The sequence below is a fragment of the Oryctolagus cuniculus genome, chromosome 2 (genome assembly GCF_051225735.1).
Source record: "Oryctolagus cuniculus isolate XC-2025 breed Fujian yellow rabbit chromosome 2, ASM5122573v1, whole genome shotgun sequence".
Classification (NCBI taxonomy): domain Eukaryota; kingdom Metazoa; phylum Chordata; class Mammalia; order Lagomorpha; family Leporidae; genus Oryctolagus; species Oryctolagus cuniculus.
Window position 1 is genome coordinate 170,900,581 of NC_142868.1, and position 19,423 is coordinate 170,920,003.

At 43.7% G+C, this 19,423-nt stretch overlaps 2 protein-coding genes across 12 annotated transcripts in view; one reads left to right on the forward strand and one right to left on the reverse strand.

Moving 5' to 3' along the window:
- Positions 1 to 343: 343 nt before the first annotated feature.
- GPATCH11 (G-patch domain containing 11) lies at positions 344 to 17,610 on the reverse strand. 3 transcript variants are annotated; one of them, XM_089327754.1, is made up of 10 exons: positions 17,467 to 17,608; positions 14,703 to 14,819; positions 13,202 to 13,273; positions 10,745 to 10,971; positions 8,063 to 8,104; positions 5,686 to 5,806; positions 5,477 to 5,567; positions 2,796 to 2,912; positions 1,868 to 1,949; positions 344 to 443 (listed from the first exon to the last, which is right to left on the reverse strand). In XM_089327754.1, the coding sequence occupies exons 3-10, from the start codon at positions 13,258 to 13,260 to the stop codon at positions 388 to 390; spliced, it is 795 nt and encodes a 264-aa protein (XP_089183880.1). In that variant the 5' UTR covers positions 13,261 to 13,273; positions 14,703 to 14,819; positions 17,467 to 17,608; the 3' UTR covers positions 344 to 387. The 3 variants fall into 3 exon arrangements, with proteins under 3 accessions (XP_089183880.1, XP_002709967.3, XP_089183881.1); XM_002709921.6 differs by lacking the exon at positions 14,703 to 14,819 and having other exon boundaries at positions 17,467 to 17,610; XM_089327755.1 differs by lacking the exons at positions 10,745 to 10,971; positions 14,703 to 14,819 and having other exon boundaries at positions 17,467 to 17,543.
- HEATR5B (HEAT repeat containing 5B) overlaps positions 17,517 to 19,423 on the forward strand; it is a 119,503-nt gene continuing 117,596 nt past the window's right edge. For 2 of the 9 annotated variants that reach the window (XR_016230478.1, XM_051842984.3), the window contains exons 1-2: positions 17,517 to 17,812; positions 18,523 to 18,670. Coding sequence is in view for 3 of the 9 variants with exons in the window: in XM_051842984.3 (XP_051698944.3) it covers positions 17,517 to 17,812; positions 18,523 to 18,670 (444 nt within the window). In the remaining 6 variants the exon portion in view is untranslated. Of the gene's footprint in view, positions 17,813 to 18,485; positions 18,671 to 19,423 lie in introns of all 9 variants that reach the window. The other 7 variants (XR_016230479.1, XM_002709922.6, XR_016230480.1 and 4 more) reach the window with 4 other exon arrangements.

The following is a 19,423-nucleotide window of genomic DNA, read 5'->3' on the forward strand; positions in this document are numbered from 1 at the left end:
GACTCTGCCCCAGAAGGCAGAGGTCTGCACTTCTCTCCCATCACAGAGAAATATTAGGGAATATGACTGGAGGAAAAACGTCAACTTTGTTCTGTAGTTTAGCTTTTTCACTGACTGAGCTGATACTCTGACCTCTTTCTGACTCCCATGTCTTCCCAGTGGACAGGGGAATAAGACAGTTACCTGTTGGGATCCTTTAACCCCCACAAATATCACAATAATAGCATACACTGTAATTGTCCATGTCTGTGATATAGTACTGCATTATTTTTTTCAAGTTAATAAAACCATTCTATTCCAAGCACAAAGTACAAAAAGAACAAAGCATTATATAAAGATCCTCTTTCATTACCAATATAAAAAATTTCCACTTTATTGAGAATAATCTTAGTCATGATCTGCAGAAGTTGGTCCCGGGCAATTTGAAGACAGGTCTTCTTTGTCTGTAATTTATGTGAGGGAAATAAAAGATCAATGCAACTTTTATAGCAAAAAAGTCTGGAAAACTGTTTTAGTATAACATTTATTTGTGACTGGATGTATTTCCTATTTATTCTGCTAAACAAATCAGTTAAAGATAAAAGCAGCAATAAAGAAAAATTCCACACTGTCAAGTACAAAATCCTTAAATACAAGATAGTAAAGGCAGGTTGTGCAAATGTGTTAGAAGGAGATGCATATGGCTCAATGAGACATTGGCAAGTTTTAAGTAATTTCTTTCTTCATAAAGAAAAAAAAATTGGAGTGGATTTCAATGTATCTGTCTTTAATGGTTCAGGAACAATATTCTATATGTAAGTACATAAAAACTAGTTATATGGGGGCTGGTGCTGTGGCACAGTGGGTAAAGCTGCCACCTGCAGTGCTGGCATCACATACGGGTGCCGGTTCGAGTCCTAGCTGTTCCACTTCTGATTTAACTCTTTGCTATAGCCTGAGAAAGCAGTAGAACATGGCCCAAGTGTTTGGGCCCCTGCACCCATGTGGGAGACCTGGAAGAATCTCCTGGCTCCTGGCTTCGGATTGGCTCAGCTCCAGCCATTGCAGCCATTTGGTGAGTGAACTATCAGATGGAAGATCTCTCTTTCTCTCTTTTTCTCTCTCTCTCTCTCTCTCACTGCCTTTGCCTCTCTGTAACTCTGCCTTTCAAATAAATAAATAAATCTTTTTTAAAAAAGTTCTAAAACTTAATATAAGTATCTTTCAAATATCTGTAGCATAACAAAGAATCCTTAAAAAAGGCATGAGAAAATTCATGTTTTCTCAAGTTCTTGAGAATGAACTCATTCATTTTTCTTTCATTTTCAAGTTATTCTAAAATTATTTCTTTTGAAACAAAAACCAAAAATTTCCTTCTACACAGTCGTTTCTAAAAGGTTAAAAAGAATTTTAGTAAGGCCTCAATTATTTCTATGTCCACTACTGCTTTTCTTTATTTCTTTATTTATTGACCTGAAAGGCAGAGTGACAGAGAGAGACCCAGAAAGAGATCTACCTGCTGGTTCACCTGCCAAATGCCTCTAACCATTGGGGCTGGCCAGGCTGAAGCCTGGTTTCCATTATGGTCTTCCACATGGGTGGCACAGACACAAAACTTGCGCCATCATTTGCTGTGTCCCAGGCACATTAGCTGAAGCTGGATTGGAAGCAAAGGCGGGACTTGCTCCCAGACACTTTGTTATAGGATATAGCCAGCTACTATGCTATAAATCCCACCCCATCCACTGTTTCTTTAAAACATTCGTCACACATTGCCACCTGAGTAAAAAAGAAATTTCCATGTGTATTTGTGTGTGTGTGTGTGTGAAATCTGACTTCTGAAAAATCAAAGAGCATTCGTATTCAGTATTTATTAAAAACATCTTACCTTCATAGGCTGTTCCACACCAAATACAATACAGATGTTGTTCTCTTAAGTAACTAGTCAGTATCTGTAATTTTTCTAGTACCTAAATATAAAACACAAGTATATTAGTAGTTTACATTGAATAGAACCTTGATTTGCTGGCCCTTAGGTTATGCTAAATTAGCCCAATGCCTTAAATCTTCTGCTAAAGTCTCCAACAGTAAGGTCAGAACATGTCTCAGTTTACGAGCCACCCTGAGGTTTTCACGGGTCTAATAGATACAACAAGCACTATTTGTTAACACTGAGAAAAGTTTTGGGCTGGCTCTGTTATAATTAGTACTCTTAAAAGACCCTTCTACTTTCAAGGTCTGCCTCCCTTAGATGAAATGAAGGTTAACACTGCCTCCTTCTGGCATAAAAGTTCTCATCAGTGGGTTCCTAGGTTAAGTGGAACACAGGCGTTTGAAACTGTGAATGTTTTCTGCAAATTTCTTATACACAAATAACCACAGGAGTGTTATCTTCTTTTCTTGAATAATCTCCATTCCCTTTTGATCGACTTTTTTGGTGAAAGAAGTACATGTTAGAACCTCTTCCAGAAGTTTAAAAGGAAACAAGGTCTTAATGAAAATAATTTACATTTGCAGCCAATCCATCATCAAAGCTACAGCTGAGGTGAGAGAGTAATCTGAAACTAGAAGGGAAAATGACACGAAGATTTGGTTTGGGGCAAATACAATAATCCTGCAGTGCAGCAATTCTCAATCAGTTATTTTTCCCTCAGGGGAAATTTAGGACTAAATGGGATCTGGTAGGTTGAGGCCTAGGATGCCACTAAACAAGTCTAACACACAAAACACCCTCCACAACAGAGTTCTCCAGCTCTAAGTGTTAGTAGTGCTAAGCCTGAGACACCTGCTACAAAGGAAATGGTGCCACAACATACACTTAAATCTTCACTCTTGTATTCATCTTCATCCTCTTCTTTTTCATCCTCTTCCTCTTCTTCAGTCTCCTCTTCTGGCCTCAACCAGTACCATGCCTCCCTGGGAACTTGAATATTCTGAAAATGCAGAATTGTTCTCATTAAACATAGCTAAGCATGAGCCCTCCCCCAAGTACATTCATGTTAACATGTATTTACTGAGAGCTGCTGTAACAGGGACGCTCATAACACGAGCTATGGGGATACAAAGTCCAATTAGAATATTGTCTCCAAGCTGCTGCTGACGGTCTAGCAGGAAAGACACATGATGGGTATAAAACAATACATGTGGCTGGCGCCGCGGCTCACTAGGCTAATCCTCCGCCTTGTGGCGTTGTCATACCGGGTTCTAGTCCTGGTCGGGGCGCCGGATTCTGTCCCGGTTGCCCCTCTTCCAGGCCAGCTCTCTGCTGTGGCAAGGGAGTGCAGTGGAGGATGGCCCAAGTGCTTGGGCCCTGCACCCCATGGGAGACCAGGATAAGCACCTGGCTCCTGCCTTCAGATCAGCGCGGTGTGCCGGCTGTGTCGGCCATTGGAGGGTGAACCAACGGCAAAAGGAAGACCTTTCTCTCTGTCTCTCTCTCTCTCACTCTGCCTGTCAAAACAAAACAAAACAAAACAAAACAAAAAAACAATACATGTAAGCTATCAAATCAAAGTGCTGCAAAAACACGTTCAAAATAAAGAACTATGGAAATACAGAAAAGTGAGATTGCTTCCAGCAGTCTATACGTGAGGGAAATTTCACATTTTTTTTTTTTTAATTTTTTTTTTTTTGACAGGCAGAGTGGACAGTGAGAGAGAGAGACAGAGAGAAAGGTCTTCCTTTGCCGTTGGTTCACCCTCCAATGGCCGCCGCGGCCGGCGCGCTGCGGCCGGCGCACCGCGCTGATCCGATGGCAGGAGCCAGGAGCCAGGTGCTTTTCCTGGTCTCCCATGGGGTGCAGGGCCCAAGCACCTGGGCCATCCTCCACTGCACTCCCGGGCCACAGCAGAGGGCTGGCCTGGAAGAGGGGCAACCGGGACAGAATCCGGCGCCCCGACCGGGACTAGAACCCGGTGTGCCGGCGCCGCTAGGCGGAGGATTAGCCCAGTGAGCCGCGGCGCCGGCCGGAAATTTCACATTTTTAAGACTTTAAATGAAGTTATTTTATTTTGATGGTATTTTGACCCCAAGATAAATTTTTACCCCAAGATAATAAAAGCAAAGATACATTATTAAAATCCAAATATGAATAATGCAACTGTTTTCCTTGATTTTACCAGTTAGAAACATACAAATTCTGAATATGGACTGAAAACAGGCTATTCTGGTTAGTTAAATATTCTGAAGAACAGAATTTTCACACATTCCAGTTTTATTTATTTATTTTCAACTACTTGAAAGGCAGAGAGAGAGAGAGAGAGGCAGACAGAGATCTTCCATTCTCCCATTTGCTGGTTCACTCCCCAAATGCCCCGAAGAGCCAGGACCGGGCCAGGCCAAAGGTAGGAGCCAGGACTCCATCTGAGTATCCCATATGAGTGACAGGAGCACAGGCACTTGAGCCAGAATCCACCGCTTCGAGAATACATTAGCTGGAAGCTAGATCAGACTCAAACCAGTACTCCATTGTGGGATGTGGGCTAAGAGGTGGCTTAACCCTCTGTGCTACAATGCCCACCCCTACTTTCTTTTTATTTTATTTTATTTTATTTTATTTTATTTTATTTGACAGGTAGAGTTAGACAGTGAGAGAGAGACAGAGAGAAAGGTCTTCCTTCCATTGGTTCACCCCTCAAATGGCCGCTACGGCTGGAGCTACACCGGTCCAAAGCCAGGAGCCGGGTTTTTAGTCCTGGTCTCCCATGCGGGTGCAGGGCCCAAGCACTTGGGCCATCCTCCACTGCACTCCCGGGCCACAGCAGAGAGCTGGACTGGAAGAGGAGCAGCCGGGACTAGAACCTGGCGCCCATATGGGATGCCTGTGCTGCAGGCAGAGGATTAGCCAAGTGAGCCACTGCGCTGGACCCTCTTTTTTTTTTTTTTTTTTTTTAAGATTTATTTATTTGTACAAAAGGCAGAAGGACACACAGAAAAGGAGGCAGAGAGATCTTTTACCTGTTGGTTCACCCCACCAAATGCCTGCAACAGTCATGCCAGGCAGAAGTCATGAGCCAGGAACTCCATCCAGGTCTCCCATGTGAGTGGCAGGAGCCCAAGTACTTGGGTCACCAGCTGTTGTATCCCAACTGCATTAGCTGGAAGTTGGATTGGAAGCATGGAGTAGCTGGGACTTGAACCAGGTACTCTGACATAGGACTGAGTTGTTCCAAGCAGCAGCTTAATCTGCTGTACCACAGTGCCCACTCTGGCATTTCAGTTCTGAGTAATCGATAGCCAAGTAAGCAGACGGCAACTAATGAAAAATACCATTTAACCCTTACTGGATAATGCAGACAACTCAGGTTCCTGCAGTATATAAATCATTATTGCATCCATTATTACAGGTTAACAGTATGCAACAAATGAAAGCTGTAGTAGGTAAAAGGTTAGATAAACCATACTTAGAGTTCTTTCTGTTTTGTTTTTCTTTTTTAAATAAAATATGTGGCAGATCACATTGGGTACCAAAACATGCACCAGGAAGTAAAAGGCTTACCTTCTGGGAATCCAATTGTTGGCAGGCTCGCTGGCTTCTTCTCAGATCTCCTTCTAGCTTCATCTCATCTTGCTTATTTTTAAGTCGCATTCTAATTGGAAGACAACATTTTATATTGACTATTTAACCATTTTGCATGTCCAAGTACCAGAAAACATCCCACTGTAAAGAGGAGATGAAAAGCAAACCAGCTCAATACAAAGTGTTACCGGAACTGTTCTGCAGCTTTCTCTTCAGCTTGGTTCTTCACGTGGACCTTTCTTCTGTAGCTTTCTAGTTTTTCCTCTGCTTTCCGTTTTAATAGTGCCTCGTGACCAAGGCCACCTTTCCCTGTTGACACAAAAAATTCTAATGAACATACTGACTTTGTACTTTAAAACATAACATTTTTTTTTTTTTTTTTGACAGGCAGAGTGGACAGTGAGAGAGAGAGACAGAGAGAAAGGTCTTCCTTTTGCCATTGGTTCACCCTCCAATGACCGACACAGCCGGCGCACCGCGCTGATCCTATGGCAGGAGCCAGGAGCCAGGTGCTTTTCCTGGTCTCCCATGGGGTGCAGGGCCCAAGCACCTGGGCCATCCTCCACTGCACTCCCTGGCCACAGCAGAGGCCTGCCTGGAAGAGGGGCAACCGGGACAGAATCCGGCGCCCCGACCAGGACTAGAACCCGGTGTGCTGGCGCCGCTAGGCGGAGGATTAGCCTAGTGAGCCGTGGCGCCGGCCAAAACATAACATTTTAAATATTTACAATTGCCAGGAGGAAAAAACTAGATTTTTTTAAAAGCCCAAACACACAATGTGATTTTTATAAAGACAGTTAGTTTTATCTTGTAAGACAGTAATATTATACATAATATTCTATTAAAGTAGGAAAACTATCAACTGTCATACTTCCATGAATACCTAATGAATAAAATAAACCTTTTCTCTTGAATTGATCCAAAGTATTATGCAAAACATTTAATGGATAGATCTGCCTCAGAGCACTTTTAGGACATTTCAATGTACAAAAATAGCATTGTGGGGCTGGCATTGTGGCACTGCAGGTAAAGCTACCACCTGTGAGACCAGCATCCCATATGGGCACCGGTTCATGTCCTAGCAGCTTGACTTCTATTCTGGCTTCCTGATAATAGCCTGGGAAATGCAGCAGAAGATGGCCCAAATGTCTGGGCCCCTACCACCCATGTGAGAGCCTTGGATGAAGCTTCTGGCTTTGGCGTGGCCCAGCTTTGGCCATTGTGCACATCTCATGGAATAAACCAGGAGATGGAAGATCTCTCTCTCTCTCTCTCATTCTCTCTCTCTCTCTCTCTCTCTTTGTAACTCTCACTTTTAAATACGTAAATAAATATTTTTTAAAAAATAGCATTGTGCTTTCACGGTTACACCAATTTTCACCCATATTTTTATAAGTTAGAAGTTTAAAAAACATTTCAGTGAGGGTTTCCTGTGATTAGAACTTTTAAGTTATGCAAGTAATAAGTGATTAACATACAAGATCTATAAAGAGCTCAAGAAACTCAACAACAAAACAAACAATATAGTTAAGAAATGGGCAAAAGGCCATGAACAGGCAGTTTTCAGAGGATGACATTCAAATGCCCAACAGACACATGAAAGAATACTCAGGATCACTAGCCATCAGGGAAATGCAAATAAAAATCACAATGAGGTTTCACCTCACCCCAGTTAGAATGGGTGTCATCCAAAAATCAAAAAACAATAAATGCTGGTCAGGATGTGGGGAAAAGATACCCTAATACACTGTTAGTGGGAATGTAAACTAATACTTCCATGATGGAAGACACTATGGAGATTCCTCAGAAATCTGAAAATAAATCTACCATATGACCTAGCCATCCCATTCCTGGGAATTTATCAAATGAAATGAAATCATCCTATGAAAGAGTTATCTGTTCCCCTATGTTCACTGCAGCTGAATTCACAATAGCTAAGGTAAAGAATCAACCCAGAATGTTCATCAACTGATGACTAGATACAGAAAATATGATATATATACATTATGGAATACTACTCAGCCATAAAAGAGAATGAAATCCTGTCTTTTGCAACAAAAGTAATGCAACTGGAAACCATTATGCTAGTGAAATAAGCCAGTCTTGAAAAGATGAATATAAAAATTTTCTCTGATGTGTAGTAGTTAATATAAAATATAAAAAAATGTATAGGAATGAAATGGACATCTGATGATTTGATTGTTTATTTTAGCCCTTGTTTATCATCCCGTGGAACATGGTCTTTCTACTTTTTAACTTGTTGAATATTACGGTTAGTGGTGAAGTAAGCCTGTGATTATAAGGTGGTTAAAATCACATCTTTACAAAAATTAATGACAAGAAGGAAGGGAAGGAAGGGGATTAAGGAAGGGAGAGGTGGAGGGAGGGAAGTACAGTTATCTTAGAACCATACCTATGAGATACATGAAATCTGTTCTTTTTATATTAATAAAAATAAAAAGAACTTTAACAGTGCCTTCATAAAAGCATTTGTTAAGCAAATAGTCATAGTAGATCTAAGTAAGTTATTATTACTGATAAAAATGCACAAAAATAATTACATACCTGTTTTGACATTGAGAGGAATAGGTTCAACAATACCATCTCCTAAAACAGAGAACAAAATACAGACTACTTTAGAAATTCTTCCCTACATTACAGGTCAGTATAGCATAGAATTTTCCAATGTGTTTTTGTTTTTGTTTTATTGTTTTTTTGTTTTTGTTTTTGTTTGACAGGCAGAGTTAGACAGTGAGAGAGAGAGACAGAGAGAAAGGTCTTCCTTCTGCTGGTTCACCCCCAAAATGGCCGCTATAGCCAGCCACTGCGCTGATTTGAAGCCAGGAGCCAGGTGCTTCCTCCTGGTCTCCCATGCAAATGCAGGGCCCAAGCACTTGGGCCATCCTCCACTGCCTTCCGGGGCCACAGCAGAGAGCTGGACTGGAAGAGGAGCAACCAGGACAGAACTGGCACCCCAACCGGGACTAGAACCCGGAGTACCGGTGCCGCAGGCGGAGGATTAGCCTTGTGAGCCTGCGGCGCCAGCCCTTTCCAATGTTTTTATCAGAGGGCTTCAAATAGTTCATGGAAGGGCAGGAGTTTGGTAGTATGGTTAAGATGCTGCATGGGTTGCTTGCATCCCATATTGGAGTGACTAGTTTGGGTCCTGACTTACTAAGCTGCCCATCCAGTTTCCTGCTAAAGTGCACTCTGGGAGGTAGCAGGTACTCAAGTACTTGGGGCCCTGACACTCACAGGGGAGATCAGAATGAGTTCTATGCTCCAGAGTTTGTCCCAACGCAGCCCTAGCTATTACAAGCATTTGGGGAATGAACCAGCTGATGGGAGATCTTTATGTCTTTTCTCTTTTACCTTTCAAATATATAAAAATAAATATACTTTTTAAAAATTGTGGAAAAATATGCATGAACTTTTTGAAGCCCTCGACTCTTCTGTACATAGCTCCCCTCAGAATGATATTCAAAACTGCAATCTATTAAGAGGAATTCAAAAAATTCATGGAAGACATAGATTATGAAAAAGCTATGCATAGATTTGAATTGTTTTGCATCAAACTAAATATCTTTTTTTTTTTAAAGATTTTATTTATTTATTTGAGAGTCAGAGTTACAGAGAGGGAGAGACAGAGAGAAAGGTCTTCTATCCTCTGGTTCATTCACCAAATGGCTGGAGCTAGGCCAATCTGAAGCTAGAAGCTAGGAGTCTCCTTCAGGTCTCCCATGTGGGTGCAGGGGTCCAAGCACTTGGGCATCTTCCACTGCTTTCCCAGGCCATAAGCAGAGAGCTCGATCAGAAGAGAAGCAGCCAGGACAGGAACCCACATGGAATGCCGGCGCTGCAGGCGGGGGCTTAGCCTACTATGCCACAGCACCGGCCCATAAATTTATCTTTTAATTCTACTTTCCACGAAATTTTTTTAAAGAATCATATTTTTTTTATTTGAAAGAGTTACAGAGAGAGGTAGAGCCAGAGAGAGGTGTCTTCCATTCTTCTGGTTCACTCCCCTAATGACCACAATGGCCAGAGCTGAGCCAATCTGAAGCCAGGAGCCAGGAGCCTCCTCCAAGTCCCCCATGTGGGTGCAGGGGCTGGGTCATCTTCTACTGATTTTCCTGGGCCACAGCAGAGAGCTGGATCGGAAGAGGAGCAGCTGGGACTTGAACCAGCGCCCATATGGGATGCCGGTGCTGCAGCCCGGGGTTATAACCCACTGCACCACAGCACCAGCCCCTCCATGAACTTTTAAAATTATCCTTGTATATATATAAAACAGATTACCTGTCCTAATTTTGAATTCCTCATCCATCAATAAGGCTAACTCACAGCTTCCTATGTTACCCTAAAAAATGGCAACAGCAGGAGTGGGCATTTAGCCTAGAAGATCAGAGGCCTATCTCCCACATCTGAGTGCCTGGGTTTGATTCCTGGTTCTAGCTCCTGACTTTAGCTTCCTACCAATGCAGACCCTCTGAGGCAGCAGGTAATGGCTGAGGAACTGGATTCCAGGTACCCACACAGGAAAGCTGGATTGTATTAATGACTCCTGGCTCAGGTCCTGGTCCAGCCCCAGCCATTTTGGGTATTTGGGGAAGCAAACCAGTGGTTAAGCACTTTCTGTCTGCCTCTGCCTCTAATATAGAAAAACAAGAAAAAAATGTTAAGAAGAGACGACACTAGTGGTGTAAGTCCAAGAGAATGAAAGTCCCAAAAGAAGGCAAAGTCTTGCTATGTGAAGACCAAACTAATTAGAAAAAAGGAGAGAAGAAAACAGTTTGCAGAAGCTACTAAACATCTGCAGCCCCTGCATTTGTTAGGCAGTTTCACTTCCTAAAAAGGGAGGTGGGACTGAGCTTCTCTAACTGCATGGTCACTCAGACAGTGACCCGCCGTCGCCCTCAACATTGTTCTGCTGTCCTCTGACCTCTGCTCTTCTCAACCCATCACTTGGCACCATTCTGTATGGCTTCCACTGTAAGCCACATCCACTCCCCTTAGAGCCTTGAAAGCCAGGCTGGACTGTAAGTAGCTCTTGAAGGCACCTGTAGTTTTTAAAATAGATACGGGAAGATGAAAATTCTCTGTAAGCCTTGTTAGTACATGAGAGATTAAGAAGCTTAAGTTTTCATTTGTACAGATGGAGAAAGACTCCAAGTATCTGCTCTGGCGTTCATCAGTAGCTGACAATTGAGCGGTTAGGAAACCTCTCTATTTCTGAACATGACTTACCACTTTTGCCAAGAGCCTGACCACTTTTATACCCCATCTTTTGGAGCAAGGCAAACCCTTTGTTTTCACAGCCTAGTGCATTCTTCAACCCAGTGTCACGTCTTTCTTGTTCTTCTTGTTTTATACTCTTCTGCCTATTTTTCAAATTAGCTTCCTGTTGTTTTTCTTCTTTTCGACGAGCTTCTCGGATTTGTCTTAGCATTGGCAATCCTGGTCTGATATCTTCTCTGAACAAGAAGGGAGGGGGGAGTTTATTTTAGACAAGTATATCACATTTTCTCATAACATTGCTACATATTCACTTGACAGGAGTTAATACCTCAGTATTTCAGCACTACTCTTTTTTTTTTAACTTTTATTTAATAAATATAAATTTCCAAAGTACAACTTTTGGATTATAGCAGCTTTTTCCCCCCATAACCTCACTCCCACACGCAACCATCCCATCTCCCACTCCCTCTCCCATTGCATTTGCATTAAGATTCATTTTCAATTATCTTTATATACAGAAGATCAATTTAGTATAAATTAAGTAAAGATTTCAACAGTTTGCACCCACACAGAACACAAAGTATAAAGTACTATTTGAGTACTAGTTATACTGTTAATTCACATAGCACAACACATTAAGGACAGAGATCTTACGTGAGGAGTAAGTGCACAGTGACTCCTTTTATTGATTTAACAATTGACACTCTATTGATTTAACAATTGACACTCTTATTTATGGCATCAGTAATCACCCGAGGCTGTTGTCATGAGCTGCCAAGGCTATGGAAGCATTTGGAGTTCGCTGACTCTGATCTTATTTAGACAAGGTCATAGTCAAAGTGGAAGTTCTCTCCTCCCTTCAGAGAAAGGTACCTCCTTCCCTCCTTCTTTGATGGCTCCGTTCTTTCCACTGGGATCTCACTCACAGAGATCTTTCATTTAGGTTTTTTTTTTTTGGCAGAGTGTCTTGGCTTCCCATGCCTGAAATACTCTTATGGGCTCTTCAGCCAGATCCAAATGCCTTAAGGCCTGATTCTGAGGCCAGAGTGCTGTTTAGGACATCTGCTATTCTATGAGTCTGCTGTGTATCCTGCTTCCCATGTTGGATTGTTCTCTCTTTTATAATTCTATCAGTTAGTATTGGCAGACACTAGTCTTGTTTATGTGATCCCTTTGACTCTTTTTTTTTTTTGGACAGGCAGAGTTAGACAGTGAGAGAGAGAGGCAGAGAGAAAGGTCTTCCTTCCATTGGTTCACCCTCCAATGACCGCTACTGCTGGTGCGCTGTGCTAATCCGAAGCCAGGAGCTAGGCGCTTCCTCCTGGTCTCCCATGTGGGTGCAGGGCCCAAGCACTTGGGCCATCCTCCATTGCCTTCCCAGGCCACAGCAGAGAGCTGGAATGGAAGAGGAGCAATTGGGACAGAATCCAGCGCCCCAACCGGGACTAGAACCTGGAGTGCTGGCGCCGCAGGTGGAGGATTAACCAACTGAGCCACAGCGCTGGCCAGATCCCTTTGACTCTTAATTCTATCATTATGACCAATTATGAACTGAAACAGATCACTTTGACTAGTGAGATGGCATTGGTACATGCCACCTTGATGGGATTGAATTGGAATCCCCTGGCACATTTCTAACCCTACTATTAGGGGTAAGTCTGATTGAGCATGCAGTACTACTCTTAATGACCATCTTTGTTATCATGGATAACATCATCAGTGGTCTCTGAGAATGGTTATTTTATTAGAAACAATGAAATCTGGTGCCAGATTGTAGGAAACTAAAGCAAGTATACAGTTAAAAAAATTAGAAGTAGCATGTTTAGACTAATTTTGGCATGAGGGTGGCAATAATAAAGAACAAAGCTCAACAGTAGCTAGATGAGAAAATATGATTAAATAGAGAAAAAAGGAGTACGTTTTCTTGGAAGAGAGCAGTAAGAAAGAACCAAAAGCTGAAGGAAAATGGATATCATTAAAAGGAGAAAGGTGCTCCTAGTATCTTTTCATGGATACATAATCCTTCCACAGAGCAGCAAGAACAATATTTAAAATCAATGTCATTGCTTATGGAGAAAGTGTTTGGTCCAGCAGTTGTGTCACTGCTTGGGATACCCACATCTCATATCATAGTGCCTGACTGGAGTTCCAGCTCCACTGATTTTCATTCAGCTTCCTGCTAATATGTACCCTGGGAGGCAGCAGGGGATAGCTCGAGTACTTGGGTCCCTGCCAGCCACCCGAGGGGGCCAGGTGGAGTTTGGCTTCTGGCTTCAGCCTGGCCCAGCCTTGGCTGTTATGGGCATTTAGGGAGTGGAACAGCAGATGGAAGATCTCTGTCTGTTTCATTCTCTTTCTCTGTCTGCCTTTCAAATACATAAATAAAAATTATTAAAATCAATGTCATTGCTTAATATTCTACCTGGCTAGAATATATCATCACATTCAATGTATACATTTACTTACTGGACATTAATGAAGGAATCTGACATATAGTCCTCTTCTTCTGCCATGTTCAACTTCATATGACAACAGTATCTACAAATCAAATAGAGTAAGTAACAATCAGTATTTTTTTTTTAGTTTACCAAAATGCATCACTTTATGCATCTCTAGCCATGAGCTTTATCCAGAGCTCAGTTATGTATTCAAGTACTTCGGACATCTCTCTCTTGGAGTTCTCATATTCAATAATCCAAACTGCTCCTTATCTTCCTCTCAGAATTTTCTTTTATCCCCTGTATTTCCATATTAATGTTACCTCTATCTCCCCCTTCCACACCTCTTACAAATTTTATCAATTCTTCCTCCATAATTTTCCTCCCAGACTTTTTTTCCCTATAGTTGTGATCACTGCTTTAATTTAGGTACTTTTTTCCCCCCTCACCTGAAATATTACAACAGCCACCTAAATGGTCTCACTACCTTTAGCCTCTCCTTTTCTGATCCATACTTTATATCCCCTCTAGTGTTTTTGTTTTTAAAATACAAGTCAGGACAGGCTGCTTCCCTGTATCAAAAATTTTCAATAAACTTGACCATGTAGGCAGGGAAGGAGTAGTCAATGCAATGCATGAGGTGTCATCTTTCACAGTCTGACTTGGACTCTCCCTTATGACTCATTATTCAAGCTACATGAGATTTTCATCGCCCACTGAACATACTGCAGACATTTCTTCCCTCTTAGGCCAAAGTTACCCTCATTCATAAACACTGCCCTGACCACTCGAGGCTCTCTCTACAGCACTTCATGTTCAAAATGTTCATCTGTAACTTGATATACTTTGTACTTCACTTACTTACATGAAAATATTTTGGGTGATGGTTTCTACCTAATGTAGTTAAAATCACGTAACTATGAGCCCACTAAGGGTTAAAATACTTAACTAGAAGTTATTCCCAAACTTTAATATGTATACAAATTGTCCTGGGATATTTTAAAACGCAGAATCTGGTTTTGGTACCAGTACCAGAGGGTCTGCATTCTAACTGGTTTCCAGGCAATGTTAATGCTGCCAGTCTAGTTGCCAGATATGAAATGTAGTCATTTACTGCAGTGAACATAGGTGCTTTTTCCTGCCCACCATTCTCCTCTTGGAAACCTAGTCCTTTTTGCCTTCCACATGGTACTGTGGATGGTGGCAATGTCAGTAATCCATAGTGCCTTGGGCACAAACATGGCCAGTTATAGTTTCCTATGTCTCAGCAACTGGGGAGAGGACTCAAAGCCAATTAATATCTCTTCTTACATGATATGAACGAATGGGTGGTGAAGGAAATAAGCTCTTTTCACTGGGGTTTCTGAACAGGGAATGTGTGAAACTGGGCTGTAGAAAGCCATCTTTTTTGCCACATGAAGATAATCTGTCTGTACAATGAAGCTAGACAGAGAAAATGGACAAAAGTAGATTTAAAAGCAAAGAGTCACTAATCCTAGTTCCATTATTTCTTTGATGTTGTAGCCTACCATTCTTCCTAGCTCCTGGCTTTGGATCAGCGTAGCTCCGGCCGTAGCGGCCATTTGGGAGGTGAACCAACAGAAGGAAGACCTTTCTCTCTGTCTCTCTCTCTCTCACTGCTAACTCTGTCAAATTAAAAAAATAGATAAATATTTAAAAACTTTTATTGACATAATTATAACTACTTAGGGAGCATACCATCAATTCATAATAAATGTTTAGCTATGATGAGGACAAGAAAGGTCTTTAACAGCTGTGATTTTGTAATAATAAAAGAATGCTTTTTCCTATATAAATGTCTTATTTCTTCAATTTATTTTCATTATTTGAAAGGTAGAGAAAGAGAGAGGAGAGACAGAGAGAGGTCTTCTATATACTGGTTCTCTCCAAATGGCTACAACAGCCAGGGCTGAGCCGGGTTGAAGCCAGGAGCCAGGAACTGCATCCAGGTCTCCCACATGGGTGGCAGGGAACCAAACATTTGGGCCATCTACCGCTGTCCTCCCAGACACATTAGTAGGGGGCTGGATCAGAAGTGAAGCAGCTGGGATGTGAACTGGCGCCCATATGGGATAGTGACATCGTAGGTGGCAGCTTATCCCATCACACCACTATGGCCCCAAGACAAACACTCTTATACCCTCTAAAATGGCTTCTAGGTTTTTAACATCCTTGTATATAGTCTCCTCTCCCACTAAACAGGATTGACCTGTATAACCAATAAGATGTGGAAATGAAGGGCTATGCCTTTTTGGTCATAATAGCTCTTAGTTAGATCACTCTGACGCTGAAAGTAGTTAGATGACTCACTTGAAGTAATTCACTATCATGGTCTGCGGATGTCTAGGAAGCTAATGGAGAAGTCTGCGTGGGAGGAACTGAGCCTTCCTGTCAACTACCAGCACAAACTTGGGAGCCCCAGGAGTGGGCGACTTTGGAGTTGGATCCTCTAGCCCCTGGGAAGCCTTCAGATGACTCAGCCTGGCCTGCTATCTTCACTACAACTTTTTTTTTTTTAAAGATTTATTTTTATTTATTCGAAAGATTTATAGAGAGAGGTCGAGACAGAGAGAGAGGTCTTCCCCAGATAGCTGCAATGGCCAGAACTGCGCAGATCTGAAGCCAGGAGCCAGGAGCCTCCTCCGGGTCTCCCACGTGGGTGCCGGGGCCCAAGCACTTGGGCCATCCTCCACTGCTTTCTCAGGCCACAGCAGAGAGCGGGATCGGAAGAGGAGCAACCAGGACTCGAACTGGTGCCTACATGGGATGCCGGCGCTTCAGGCCAGGGCGTTAACCCGCTGCACCACAGCGCCAGCCCCCACTACAACTTCTTAAGAGAGTCCAAGCTAAGCTAAGCTGCTAACAAATTCCTGACTCACAAAAACTGTGAGAATACATGATTATAGTTAACTGAGATGTCTAAATTTTGGGATAATTTGTCATAAGGCAAAATAAACTGTCATTCTCATGAGGTGACAGCAACTTGTCAGCTACCTGGGGCTTTCTGTTCCCTACCCAGTCATACCCCTCCTGCCATTCTAGGAGTAGACATTATTCTGTCTTTTATGGCAGTAACTTCTGGCCTTTTTAGTTTTGTTTTTCATGTCTGCATCCTTAAACCTTAATTTGTCTATCTTATTACAAATTAAAAATGTGTCCAATTGCATCATTTGTGGTAATTTACCCACTATCTCTAAACCTGATTCTTTATAACAGTGTTTTTTTACAATAATAGCTTAGCATTTAACTAGGATAGCACACATCTTCGCAAAATCATCCCTGACAACACATTAAGACAGGAACAGTTAGTCCCAATTTCCAGTTGGAGAAATTAAGGCTGATATAGCTATATGACTTGCTCAAGAGTACAAAGGATCCAGGTTTCAGTGGTCTTGTCACTGCAAATAGGATTAGATTATAAGGGTCTCCAAAGTGCTAGGCAGATCTGAATGGGGGCTATGGTTCTTTGTAAAGCTCCCTTTCTGTTGGTAATGATGCACGGTAGCATCATCCATTCCCATGAAACATAGAAGCTTCACAAGGCCATGGTCGGCTTGGCCAGAGTGACTACAGTGGAAGTGGTCAGGCTCTGGGTACATATTTTTGTAAAGATTTATTTATTTGAAAGGCAGAGTGGCAGAGAGAAAGGGAGGCATAAAGAGAGGTCTTCCAGCCGCTGGTCTTCCACCCAAGCTGCAACGGCTTGGGCCCTCTTCAGCGGCTTTGCCAGCCTCATTAGCAGGGAGCCGGATCAGAAGTGGAGCAGCCGGGAGGGGAACGCGCTCCGGGGGCACGCCGGTGTGGCAACCCCTCAGGGTATATCTGAAGGTAGGTTTGGATTGGAGGTGGTGTGTGAAATAATGACGGCAAGATTATGCCAGGCTTCCGGCTTGAATACCTGGAAGAATGGAGTTAACATGTTTTGAGTGGGAAAGCTCCAGGAGGTTTGTTTCTGTTTTTTGTTAATTTTTCGGCAGAGAGAGAGGAAGGAGATGGCCACAAAACTGCGTTTTCGTACAGATGAGGAGTCCCACTGCCCATCCCAGGGGAGCCACGAACTGAGTAGTTGGATGTATAGTAGGGAGGGAACAAGAAACGCATCAGGTCCCAACTCTTCCCTCGGAACCTGCCGATCCGGCCCTCCTCCGTTCCCCCGGACTACGAGCGTCCCCCAGACACCACCACCTAAGGGTGAGAATGTGGCTGACAGTGCAGTCGCAGCTGGCGCACAATGCCCCTTATCATTCTAACCCGCAGCCCCAAACCCCTTACCTGGTGCGCTCTTCCTGTCTTTGACCGGCGCCGGAGAGCGCGCCCCGCGCATGCGCCCACCAACCTGCGCAAGCTGGCCGAACCTGCGCTCTAGGCCGATTGGAAACTTGCCGGCGGGGCTAGGAGGACGTGGCGACTGCGCTTGCGCAAGCCCAGCTTTCCGCGCACGCGCTGTCCCCTTGTTTCCTGCTGGCAGGCGTGCGGGAGGCGGGGCATCCGGGTCCCTTGGCGGCTGCCTCTGCCTTCGGAGCTCAGCTGATCGGCTTCTGCCGCACAAGGAGGTGAGGTCGTCCCCATCCACAGCTAAAGCATGCACATTAAGTTGCACACCCCGCGTTGGCCCCTGGTACGCTTTCAGAGGGGGTGAGGCGGAAACTCGAGTTCCTAATGAACCTTTCCCCTTTCCCGGCCCGGCGCGCTATTCCGAGCCTCCGCCTCCTGGGGTTGACAGCTCCAGGAACCCTGCGACGAGGGGTTGGCCGCCCGAGGAGGACTGCGGCGGCGCCGTGCATTTCCCGGAGTCCCGCAGAGTAGCCCGGTGACCCCAGACCCCGTGCGCGAGGCCTCTGCCTGCTGCAGGGAGCGGCCGCCGGCTGTTGTCATTGACGCCGCTGCCGCGCGAACCCGCGGGGAGAGACGTGGGGAGCTTCGTGCTGGGGCGTCTAGGCGCCCTCCTGGTCCGGGTGGCAGCACCCCGAGCTGTGGGCAGGGGAGCGCAGAGGACGCGTGGTGGGGCCGCCGCGGGGGCCGACCCTGGTGCTTCCGTTTTCCAAGTGGGCTAATGGCATATGTTTTGCGAGGACAGTGCCTTTTCTGCAATATTTATTGTGATTTTCCCCTTGCCCCGTAATTCATTCTTCCTCACCAAGCCCAGTTATCTTGTGTTTTTTTTTGTCTCGTACCATTATCCCTTCCAAACCTCAGATTTTGCCTCGAAGAAGTTAGGCTTTTTCCCCTCAAATGAAATGGGAAGCAAAACGATGCTTTTCACCTCTTAAGCGTGACTTTTCACATTACAGGGCCCTTACAGTGTGTTTTCCAATCTGTTAATTTAAGGTGTGAATTAACAGCGTCACTAATGGAGTTAGCACACAGTTTATTGCTAAATGAAGAAGCCTTGGCTCAAATCACCGAAGCCAAGAGACCAGTTTTTATCTTTGAGTGGTTGCGGTTCCTTGATAAAGTCCTGGTTGCTGCCAATAAGGTATGGTATTGCTTTCTTTCCAGTTGAATCAACATACAGAAATCATGTGTTCATGATTTAAAAAACAAATGTTTTGGAAAGGTTGTGGGTACCTTGTGCAACTGGAGAATATTACACGAATGGAATCTCTAATCTAACCTTTTTCTGTTCTGTGGCAAAACCCAGAGATCACTTAGATTCAGCTCATTATCTACTTCTTGTCTTTTCCTGGCCTCTGAGTGTGACCAGTGTCACTTTAAATTCATCATCGTCCACTTCAAGTGATTTGCTTTGTAGCAATCTATATTTTCACTTAACTCTGAGGAGTTAATAGTATGCTTTATTTGTTTTCTTGCTGTATAATCTCTTCTATTCAGGTTGGTCTTTTATTGTCTATATGTTTTCTTTTGCACTTAAAACTAGATAACTTTTCTCAGATGTCGGATGACCTTTGACTGCATGAAACTGGTGATTAAAATTTATTCAGGAGACAGAGAGCAAGCTAACTCTCATGTGCTGGCTCACTCCCCCAAATGCCTCTAACAGTTGGGACGGTGCCAGGCTGAAGCCGGGAGCCGGGAACTCAATCCAGGTCTCCCACGTGGGTGGCAGGGAACCAACTACTTGAACTGCCTCTTGCCTCCTTCCAGGACCTGCATTGGCAGCCAAGCTGGGTGTCGAATCCAGAGACTCCAGTGTGGAATCTGGGCATCTTTACCTTTGTCTGCTCAAATTCAAGGGTGGATAGTGAAAAACTTCCTGGGCAGGTGAACT